Source organism: Coregonus clupeaformis, chromosome 28 (assembly GCF_020615455.1).
Source record: "Coregonus clupeaformis isolate EN_2021a chromosome 28, ASM2061545v1, whole genome shotgun sequence".
Taxonomy (NCBI): domain Eukaryota; kingdom Metazoa; phylum Chordata; class Actinopteri; order Salmoniformes; family Salmonidae; genus Coregonus; species Coregonus clupeaformis.
Genome location: NC_059219.1, coordinates 11,296,659 through 11,308,677, shown reverse-complemented (window position 1 = coordinate 11,308,677; position 12,019 = coordinate 11,296,659). Strand labels below are relative to the sequence as shown.

The 12,019-nt window shown below is 43.1% G+C and overlaps 1 protein-coding gene across 1 annotated transcript; it reads right to left on the bottom strand.

Annotated features, from left to right (window-relative positions):
- Positions 1 to 829: 829 nt before the first annotated feature.
- On the bottom strand, positions 830 to 10,834 carry LOC121570090 (synaptotagmin-11). The gene is made up of 4 exons (XM_041881567.2): positions 10,439 to 10,834; positions 3,699 to 4,612; positions 1,783 to 1,903; positions 830 to 1,649 (listed from the first exon to the last, which is right to left on the bottom strand). Exons 1-4 carry the CDS (start codon positions 10,470 to 10,472, stop codon positions 1,339 to 1,341), a joined length of 1,380 nt encoding a protein of 459 aa, XP_041737501.1. The 5' UTR covers positions 10,473 to 10,834; the 3' UTR covers positions 830 to 1,338.
- Positions 10,835 to 12,019: the final 1,185 nt, after the last annotated feature.

Sequence of the window (12,019 nt, the reverse complement as noted above, 5' to 3'; positions counted from 1 at the left end):
GAGACTGCATTCACGGTCATCGCTGCATTTGTCAGCTCAATCGGAAATTACCTTCACATTTCAAGTGCGCTATAGCGCAGAACTTTGGTGATTCAGATTGAATCGAGCCCTAAAAGATGAGCATGTCAGCAAAGGCCAAAGTAGTACAACATACTGTATGAACCTTTTGGAAACCACACAGCAAAACATTACCCTTTACAAATCTTCATGTCAAAACCATTTTTCACAATAATATCAGTGACTTTCAAAGAACATCTTCTGGCACTACAAGCTGCTAACTAGCATGTGTTATTACCTGGTTATTACAGTACTAAGACTAACCTGCTGCAGTGATATTTCAGTAATTCGCTTACACTGTGGTGAATGCTTTTTTAATGCCACAGTATGAGACATTGTCATATTTCCTGTGATCACGTATCCAAGTAATGATGTTGTGGTTGTTTATTACATTCATCTTTTCAGTCCGAATTAGTTCAAAAAATGGACTCAAAATAAAAAATCTTGCAGTGAAATCACATTTGTCTTTACAACAAAGCATCAATTTGTTTGAAACCTTGATGGTTTTCATGTTAGATACAGAGCTTGTCATCAAATATGGTAATGCCACTAAACGACAACAGTTAGGCCCCAAAACATTATATAATTTTTTCAACAAGTATTTCATGGGTAGAAATGTCTAGCTGTCCTATTTGGTCCTACCTTTAGAGAAACTGCAACAGAGAGTCGGTTGCATGAGGTTTTTTCATTTTAAGAGAGAGAAAAAAATTCTCACTACCAATATAAGCAATACTTCTGTTTCCTTAGTACATTTGATTTGATGATATTTCTGTTTAATTCAGACATGCGATTAATTGAAGTACAATAATGGCAAGGGGAGGATTTTGAAGTCTGACAATTCTTTTTTGGGGTGCATTTGCATGTATCCTCCCGTCGCCTAAACTTCATACAACATGGCCAGACAATAATTGATAACAGCCTTGAATGTGTGATCATGGTCATATTTTGGTTAACAAACAACTTTTTTATTTTCATTACTCTTAACCTAATGCTGAGACTGAGTGTCTCTATAATTCTGTAGAGGTGTGGGTTATATATGTGTATGTTTATCTGTATGCATGTTTGTTACTTTGATTCGATCCTGTAGTTGAACCTTAACCACTGTAAAGTCCACTGTATAAGTCCCACCAGGAATGTTGTTCATTTTTTGTTGGTATTATTCACAAGAGAAAGTGTGGCATGAGGAAAAGCCACTCACTCGGCAAGAAGTCCCTCTCTTCCCCTCCTCCACCTCCCCCTATACACACAGGTATAACTATATGCATTAGGTGGTGTGAGGAGCTAGTATTCACTGAGGTTGTGCCACTTTGAGATCTGCCGACGGGGGTTTTCGCAGACCTCCCGCCAGTGGGCGGAGCCAGAGGGACAGGGGCTGTGCAGGCCGAGGGGCAGACGCCCCACCACCTCGTTCTTAGTGGTACGGTCAAAGTCGACCACCACAAACTCTACGGAGATCTCAGGGAGCAGCTCGGGGGGCACGTCGTAGATGAAGGACTCGTTGAAGACAGGGTTGAGCGTGCACTTCTTCACGTGTGTCTTTTTCTTGGCAATGCGCTTGCGTCCGTAGAACACATTGACCTTCACATATGGGTCTAAGGGAGAGAAGGACATTTTGGAATATTGTCATATGTAAAGGGAACATCTACACGAGCTCCGCCTTTTTGAATTGTCCACAGGCACACATGCACACACAGACACACAGACAAACACAGTGGTTGAACTCACTTCCAGACAGGCCAGAGATGTCCATCTTGGGCAGGTGTTTGGCCTTCAGCACCACCACACTGAGGCGGTGGGAGACCGGCTGGTAGGACAGAGACACCAACAGCTCCCCACGGCTCTCACACTGCAGGAAGAGACAGACACATAGAGGATTAAACTATTGATTCATTCAAAGGGAACAATAATCAAACCCACCTACTGAGCCTTTAAGATACAATGCAACAATCAAACAGCCATAATCGTATAGTCATAGATTAAAAGAGTTATGGGGCACCAACTGCCAAGACAATACAACTCAGCAGTCTTTGGAATTATCTGTTTGCCAACCATGTTCTACATGAACAATTATAAACTTGGTGGTTCAAGCCCTGAATGATGATTGGCTGTATGACAGAAAATATATTTTTACTGCTCTAATTACGTTAGTAACCAGTTTATAATGCCTAAGAACAGCCCTTAGCCATGGTATATTGGCCATATACCACACCCCCTCGGGCCTTATTCCTTAAATATACCATACCTATCTTTGTGTGGAAACAGACTAGTGTGATTATTTTATTGTTTCTGTGAAAAACATCACAACGCATACAGTATTGTGGTTTGTATAATCTAGGTGTTCTGCATAGTCCTCTGTAGCTCAGCTGGTAGAGCACGGCGCTTGTAACGCCAAGGTAGCGGGTTCGATCCCCGGGACCACCCATACACAAAAATGTATGCACGCATGACTGTAAGTCGCTTTGGATAAAAGCGTCTGCTAAATGGCATATTATATTATTATTATTATAGTAAGAGCAATGAATCAGATAAACTGTGAAAAAATCTGTCATGCATGGACTTTACACTGTATATCCATATAAATGTAAATCAGGTAATGGTACTGTATATATCAATACAGATGACAGTAGGTAGATATGATGTATGATGCTACAGACCAGCACACACGCACTTTCTCATATTCCCTGACTTGCAATTGATTTAATATTATTCCAACCCATCACTAAAAGGGCATTTTCTAATCTAATGATTATAAAATGTGGATTTGCTGAGAAACATCCATAGGTGAGTGTCCTGGTGATTTGTATCCTTATGATGGATGTTTCAATAAGCAAGACGATGACATTGTTTTGAAGACATTGACAATGCTTTGATGAAGGTTGTTTGACCGAAAGCTTAGCCACAATGAACATAAATTTGCCCTGATACCACTACAGTAAGCCAAAGTTCTCTTCTCATTCTAGTGTAGTTTTAATATTCCTGCAACTTAGTATCCTAGTCAGGTATGTGGTTGATTCCCATGCATGGTGTATGGACTTCCCACATGCTACTGCAAAACCTTGCCCTCCACAATGAGTACTGAGGAACACTACCCTTTTTTACGATCAGACATTTTCTTTCAATGAGGAAGTAATAACCCCTGCAATGCAACCATAAAAAACATATCCATCCCTTCTTATATTGAACAGCAGATGGGTTGTACACAATGACCACACAGTGATGAATAATACCACAGGTACATGTGGGACAAAATACAAAACAAATTCTTGGTGAGTCTGAGTTGGGTACACACTCACATGCATACACGTGTGGCTGTGATGATAATGGGAACCTGATGGATGGCTGGCTGCATTGAGAGATTACATGGAGGCTTTGTTTCCTCAGGCTACTCTGGCTGCAGTTAAGACTTGAACGGGGACCCAATCAATAGAGACACATTGACCTTCCTGTCAGACAATCCCCTCTGTGTACTGCACTGCGCTCATGTCTATGTGTGTGTGTGTGTGTGTGTGTGTGTGTGTGTGTGTGTGTGTGTGTGTGTGTGTGTGTGTGTGTGAGCCAGCCCCTACTTCCAAGAATAATTGTTATGTCGGAATTGTCTGTTCATGCTTTGAAACATGTATAGGTCGCCCCCCCTTCCTCACCTGCATGTTCCGCTTGCTGATCTGCTGGGTGATGTGCACCCGCCCCGTGCTGGGCTCCAACTCTGTCAGCGGCACCACCACCTCCCCTATGACATCGTCGCGGGCAAAGCGGTCGAAGCTGAGCACCAGGAAGTGCAGCGTGAGCTCGGGCAGCGAGCTGTAGGCCACGCCGTAGAACGTGAACGTCTCGTCAAACACCGGCTCCAGCGTCTTCCTCAGGACCCTGGTCTTCACCCGGTGCTTCTTCTCAGGGAGGATGGTCATCTTCACGTAGGGGTCGGAGCTGTTCCCCTGTTCGTCTACTGCAGGCAGGCCATGGGCTCCAACGATGGTCACCACCAAGGCCTTCTTGGGGAAGTTGTAGTCTACAGCCAGGCTGAGGGAGCCCAGGCTGGCTTCAGGCTCTGATTCTGGGTCGGAGGATGCGGGGGTGAAAGGTGAAACGGTCTTGCTGCTGTTCTCGCTACTGGTAGCTGAGCTATCCAGGCAGCAGTAGTCGGCCCTGACGGGCAGTGCCCGCTCCATCCTGGGCTGACCAGCAGGGGGCACCAGGTGGCTCATCTGGAGATGGGTAGGAGCATCCAGGATGTTGTTCTCAGCATCCACCAGGACCATCCCGCGGCCGCCACCCCTCTCTCTGTCACTCTCCCCCTGCCACCCAGCGCGCCTGGCCACCCGTACTATCCTCTTGCTGCTGCTGAGGGACTCTGGGTAGATACTGATGCCCTTCAGCATGTGGATGAACTTGTAGGGCGGGTCTTCAGCCGAGTCACAGTACTGGTCGCCATGGAGCTTGTAGCGGCCCGTCACCCGGAGGTGGCGACGCTGGCAGAAGGACCACAGGAGAACCAGGATCACCACGGCAACCACCAGAGCCGCCGCACCGATAAAACCAGCCAGCACCGGTGACATGTCTAAAAGAGAGGGGAACATAGAATGAGTTAACGCCTTTGCACAGTCTAGACTGGGATGTGTTCACAATGTCTGGTCTAGGAAATATTTTTCTTGGAAATACAGTTTCATCATAAGGAGGGTGTTTCTAAAGCTGGGGAAAATGTTTACTCAAGAAAACATCAACAATAAAAGACTGGAGTCTCTAAATGAAGTAGATAGTCAAACTGTCAGTTGCATTTAGTTTTGCCATGAACTGGAACTGACTCAGATTTTAAAAAATGCAACTCTTTAAGCTGCACCAAGTGATGCAGTACTGAACATCAAATAGGATATAATGTAACTGTCCTCCAGTGGCTCATTATTGTCAGGTAGGCTAAATACTGTAAGTCGTGTGACCACACCACCCAGGGTGAATGACTCCACTCCACTGTGACTCAAAACTGTGACTGTGGCATACAGCAGTGGTGACTTCACTACAGCGTCACAGAGCACGAGGCAAGGAGTGAGCGAGAAAGACATGAGCAATATAGACGTCATTCAACCAGGTGTCAACAGGCTGCTTAAATGTCAGCCCCCCACACCACACACACACACACACACACATGCACTGCATGCAAGTGCAACTATGGCTGTCTGACTCTGGAGGGTAAAAAGGAGCATGAGGAGCAGTCAGTGCAAACACACACAGTCAGGCTACACACACACACACACACACACACACACACACACACACATAAACAGTGACTGTGACACAGTCCACCTCTTTCTTAAAGTCATTAGTCATTTGCCTCCCTTAATTGATCCCAGTGACAGTGTGCTTTATCTAGCCGACAGAACATGTTCCAGGGCTGGTCATTACACCAGACTAGGGCATGTATTGTCTGTGTCTGGGAGCTACAGCCCCATGCCCTGTCTCTGTGTGTGTGTGTATGTGCGGGGGGGGTCTAAGTGTCTGTGCACGTGCAGGTATGAATGCATCTATGTGTGACTGTGTGTGTGAGCCCCCACCCACTAATTTGCTGCTGCTGGTGAGTGAGAGATTGTGACTGTGCGCTGTGCGCCCATGGGAAGGCTGACTGTGCTGATCCCAGCTGTAATGGGACCCAGTGGACAGAGCCTGCTGCAGCGGGGCGGGCGAGCAGGGAGAGGACCCTTTGTTTGGCCAAGCCCCTGAAAAGAGACACATTGTTGCCTTTCTCCCCCCGCCAACCCCTAGCTGCATCCACATGCATGCACACACACACATTCACACACACACACATGCATACTCTCTTTCCCCCTCTTTACCTCAGCTTTCTAACTATATTTATATTACGTCTGTTTTTCTCTATCTCTCTCCCGTCTCCATTTTCATCTGTCTTTGTCTGTCTCTCCTCTCCCTCCTTCAACTCTCTGTCTTTCAACAAAATACTGTGCTCTTCCTTCCTGTTGTTGTTCATTGGCATTCTGGGTAGGGATACCAGGAGGATGATGTCAGATTTTGGAAAGAGCTTAATGCCAGCTGAGCCCGTTGCCCTGGAAACATACCCCAGAGGGATGGCAGTAGTGAGCTCTCAAATCTAGCGCTTCAGCGGCTCCAGGCATTGTCCACAAAATGTATTAAGTAAAAGCAAAAATTGAGTGTGCTGATTAACAGAACCAAAAATACACCCTACAATTTTCATTTAATTAGACAATGCCAATCTCCTCAGTTCAGTTTTTTTTTTCTGTGGGTTCCATCTGTTAGCCTTCTGCATAACCCATTTCAGATCCTTCATCAAGAAAAAGAGCTCAGGTTGATTTGCAAGGAACTATGCAATTATCTCTAACCATAGATTACAGATCAGACCACACTACTATATTGGTAGTTTGCCATTCCAAATACGAACAACCCACACATGCCGAGTTCAAGACAACCTTGAACTGATATGAGCGCAGTACAATTTGTATAAATATGCACAGGTACTTTCAGTGGCATCATGCCTATAGGGGCCACAAAGGCATGTGCCCCCTAAGTTTTGTAACGTTTTAAAATTCATTTGATCCTAATTATTTATAAAAAAGCTGTATTTTGCGCAGGGGGCACACTGACTGAAGTGTACCCCCCCCCTCCCCCCCCAGGGAGCAGGACACTAAATACTCTAGTGCGTGTAGTATCGTCAGTGGAGGAGAAGAGACTGTAGAATGAACACACACAGCGTTTGATTTGATTTGAGCCATTTCCAGTGCCTGACCCTGCCACTTTGTTTGATAAGCTGAGTAATGAGGCTGGGGAAATTTACCCACTGTGAAATTCATAGACAGAGCTATGCATGCAAAGATTGACGGACATTTTGATTGTTCTTTTCAAAACTCAAATTACAAGAAATAGATACATAATTGACTAAATTGCTTTAATTATTGGGTTATTATACTATATACCAGTGTAGCAGTTGTACTAAACTCCTAAAGCAAAAAGGTTCTTAAAGAATCAGTGTGCATCATTAATTAAAATGACAATTGAACAGGTAAAGAGATATGCTTAGATAACTTATGCAGAATAATAGACATACAGTGCCTTCGGAAAGTATTCAGACCCCTTGACTTTTTCCAGATTTTGTTAGGTTACAGCCTTATTCTAAAATTGATTAAATAGTTTTTTTTTCCCACTCATCAATCTACACACATTACCCCATAATGACAAAGCAAAAACGTTTTTTATAAATGTTTGTTAATTTATTAAAAACATCAAACTGAAATATCATAATTACATAAGTATTCAGACCCTTTACTCAGTACTTTGTTGAAGCACTTTTGGCAGCGATTACAGCCTCGAGTCTTCTTGTGTGTGACGCTACAAGCTTGGCACACCTGTATTCTCCCATTCTTCTCTGCAGATCCTCTCAAGCTATGTCAGGTTGGATGGGGTGCGTTGCTGCACAGCTATTTTCAGGTCTCTCCAGAGATGTTCGATCGGGTTCAAGTCCGGGCTCTAGCTGGGCCACTCAAGGACATTCAGAGACTTGTCCCGATGCCACTCCTGCGTTGTCTTGGCTGTTTACTTAGGGTCATTGTCCTGTTGGAAGGTGAACCTTCGCCCCAGTCTGATGTCCTGAGCACTTTGGAGCAGGTTTTCATCAAGGATCTCTCTGTGCTTTGCTCCGTTCATCTTTGCCTTGATCCTGACTAGTCTCCCAGTCCCTGCCACTGAAAAACATCCCCACAGCATGATGCTGCCACAACCATGCTTCACCGTAGGGATGGTGCCAGGTTTCCTCCAGACGTGACTCTTGGCATTCAGGCCAAAGAGTTCAATCTTGGTTTCATCAGACCAGAGAATCTTGTTTCTCATGGTCTGAGAGAGTCCTTTAGGTGCCTTTTGGCAAACTCCAAGCGGGCTGTCATGTGCCTTTTACTGAGGAGTGGCTTCCGTCTTGCGTAAAGGCTTAATTGGTGGAGTGCTGCAGAGATGGTTGTCCTTCTGGAAGGTTCTCCCATCTCCACAGAGGAACTCTAGAGCTCTGTCAGAGTGACCATCGGGTTCTTGGTCACCTCCCTGACCAAGGTCCTTCTTCCCCGATTGCACCCACAGTTTGGCCGGGCGGCCAGCTCTAGGAAGAGTCTTAGTGGTTCCAAACTTCTTCCATTTAAGAATATTGGAGGCCACTGTGTTCTTCGGGACCTTCAAAGCTGCAGGAATGTTTTGGTACTCTTCCCCAGATCTGTGCCTCGACACAATCCTGTCTCGGAGCTCAACTGACAATTCCTTCGACCTCAAGGCTTGGTGTTTGCGCTAACATGCACTGTCAACTATGGGACCTTATATAGACAGGTGTGAGCCTTTCCAAATCATGTCCAATCAATTGAATTTAACACAGGTGGACTCCAATCAAGTTGTAGAAACATCTCAAGGATGATCAATGGAACAGGATGCAACTGAGCCCAATTTCGAGTCTCATAGCAAAGGGTCTGAATACTTATGTAAATAAGGTATTTTGTTTTTTTGGGTTTAATACATTTGCTAACATTTCTAAAAACCTGTTTTCGCTTTGTCATTATGGGGTATTGTGTGTAGATTGCTGAGGAAATTGTTTTATTTCATCCATTTTAGAATATGGCTGTAACGTAACAAAATGTGGAAAAAGTCAAAGGGTCTGAATACTTTCCGAAGGCACTGTAGTTTTGACATAGAATTAGGGATAATGATTATGGCTCTAGGATTGCAGGAAAAGGCTGTTTCAGGTGTTTGAAGAATGCAAAATTCTCCAACTTCTGACCATCTGCCTGTCTGTCTTCCTGCCTGGCACCGGTTGGTACAGCATAAACCCCATCATCCACCAGCCTGGGAAACAGTGCTGAGTGATCATGGAGCACTGAGAGGCAATCTGTCTGCATTGGCAACGTGTCTTATTGTATGCTGCCTGTGAACATAAGATTCAGTTGATTTGCAGAACTCAGATTGTGATGTGGACCAGATGTGTCTTAATCCTGATGAGTGACCCAGATTAGATGATGGTTGGGAAATCACTGGCTGTAATCTGGGTTTCTGGAGTCTGTTGGGTTGGCTTGCAGATATCCAACTCCAGTACTCTCTTGTTTCTTTGCTGCTATGAAATGTTCTGCTGCATCCAGCAGGCTCAGGGCCAATATTATGTTTGCAATAACATCTCTCTAACACTCAAGCCTTGATTGCACAACTGTTTATCTTGAGCCTGTTTGAGACGAAAGGCCAACTGCTTGTTGTAATGAGGTCTTCAAGCAGTTCAATGTCTAGATGCTCTTGATGGTTTAATATTAAATCAACCAAGAAATGTGAGAGTGCATTTATTAACAAAAGCCTCCTATTCTGCATGGCAAATAATCAATTCCAATAGGTTACAGGCCCATTCCTGACACACTGTTAATATGCTCATCGGTTTATATTTTCTTGGTTTTCAGGGTTTAGAACAATCAGTTTTGTTTCTGCACTTGGGTTGTCCTATTCTATTCTTCTGATGATATAATATCCATAGCACTCCCCATTCCCCATCACCTATTCATGTCACTTGCTGAGAGGGTCTGGTACTGTTTGGGTCACCAACACCCCCTGCCTTCAGGGCACTACACTTCATATTATGGCAATGTGGCATTAAACTACTGTTCAGGGATCTTAATTTAAAGCTCGTCTGATCAAATGAAAATGTGTCCATTTGGCCAAGCTCCTAGTTCTGGGATGCTTGCTTTAACAAAAACAAAGGAGTGGGGGCTGGCGATGCTTATGCGGGAATAGACATCACGTCATCCCTATCCACCCCATCCTACGCGCACATTGAACACCATGGGGAGAAGTGACAATGTTGCGAATGGTATTCAATATTTTTGGATATAATAGGCCTACAATTGAATGGCCTCGATATTATGTTGTTGGACCAAATTATTCACTGAATAAAAACAAATAATTGTATAATAGCAAATACTGTAATAATAGGCTCCCACTGGGCACACACTGGTTGAATCAACGTTGTTTCCACGTCATTTCAACGAAATTAAGTTGAACCAACATGGAATAGACGTTGAATTGACTGACGTCTGTGCCTAGTGATGATCCTATCTCTGTTGAATAGGCCTGTGTAATCAGTTTCGTTCAATTTCCAAATTACATTCGATGATATTTACATTAACATAGGCCATGGAAATTAATAAATGTCCAGTTGACATTTGGCAATCGTTGACTATAGTAATACACGTAATCATGCTATTAGGGTGTGTTCAATCTCATATGGCTTTAGTTCTAAAAAGAATGGGCATTATTTTAACATTTTGCGCAATGTCAATATAAGACATCATATAACATCTGACGACACAATAAACAAAATGCCAAATAAATCAGAAAAAGGCCTGCTACTTACCATATGCAGGTCGTAATTCTGTAATCTCAGCCATTTTGAAAAGCGCAGGATGCTTTACTGGCCGCCCAGATAAAAAGGGAAAATTAAAGAATATAAAGATGGTTTGTCCCTATTTTACATCCATAAAGAATGAATAACGATACATCAACGAAATATTCCAGTAAATGAGCTCACAGGTTAATAAATAATGCTTGTCTTCCTCTTTTCATACGGTCTATTCGCTGTCTCTACACCAAACTCAATGATGCTATTATTATATCTCGGACGCGGAGGCTGCGTGGGGCTCGAGACTGGTACTCGCGGACTCCCTGGAGGGTTTAGTCCCGCCCCCGTGTGGCGTCAGAATGTCATTGTTTCATGTATGATACTGTGTATGTATGTAAATGACCAATTGCTGGTGGATGGGGAGCACGCCTTTCATTCAGATAGTTGCTTGGCAACATTACACAATAGGACTAAGAGCCATACAGATTTTATAAAAACAGTTTAATTCTTAGTAAACTTTGGAATAGTTATAACCTACACACAGCATTTGGAAAGCAATTAATTTTACATAAAAAACAAACAATAAAACAACCCTTATAAGCCTATGTTCAAGACTAATGCAAAAATAACAGATTTTGGTCAATTCTAACTCAATAATAAATCATATTGATCTCTACCAAAGAGACAGAAACAAGCTGACTACTGACAGCTGAAAGTATACTGTAAAAAACAATGATTGCTGCTAATTTTATGATTTACAAGAATAGTATGCCTGCACTACAATTGTAGGCACAGGGAAAATACATAACAAATAATTTAATATTATACAAATTTGCCCATCGTCGACCCTCACATGATTATCATTAGGAGCTTGAAGAGAAGCAGAGGCCCTCATGTGTGCTTTATAAGTGTCCCAAATTAGACATAAATAAACATATAAAACAATACATTTGTTTTACAAACCACTATATTCTGGATATATCATTTGGTGAAGTGAACCAGTCATAGGCCCTACATCAACATGGATGGACTGCAAATGCACGTAGTACCCAGAAGGTTCACTAGGTGTCCTACCAGACACATGTAATACAACCAATGAACTCATACTCTATGTACAGCATGAGGCTATTGGTGTTCTCACATTACTAACACATAATCTTTAGTTGCAGTAGATACATCACTTTGGCTGACAAGAGGAGCATTGAAGCAGGAATGTAGTCTTTTGTACTTCAAAATTAAGGCACCAAATTAATTAATACACTTAATTAACTTGTCTTTAATTAGGCCTAGCGGGACTTTAGTTAAGGGCGTATCTTGGCATACATCAACACAAATACAAGCTTTGGTTGAACAAAGGCAGGACACAAAACGAAGAGGCACATACAGCAAAGGTTTCATGGCCATAAAAAAGCAGTGAAAAATCGTTCACTTTCTGACAACTTTGGTCTGTTTATCTGAATGAAAAAAACTTTACAAATACTGTGTAGAACCTTCCATCAATAAATATCATCAATGAGATTCTTGATATTCCATTTGTTGTTTTTGGTAACTATACTGAACACAAATATAAACACAACATGCAACAATTTCAAAGAG

Coding starts and splice junctions, on each gene's coding strand:
- LOC121570090 (XM_041881567.2), bottom strand. CDS start 10,472: ATGGCTGAGATTACAGAATTACGACCTGCATATG. Junction 4,613..10,438: donor AGAATTACGACCTGCATATG/GTAAGTAGCAGG, acceptor CCTCTCTTTTAG/ACATGTCACCGGTGCTGGCT. Junction 1,904..3,698: donor TCAGCAAGCGGAACATGCAG/GTGAGGAAGGGG, acceptor CTCTTCCTGCAG/TGTGAGAGCCGTGGGGAGCT.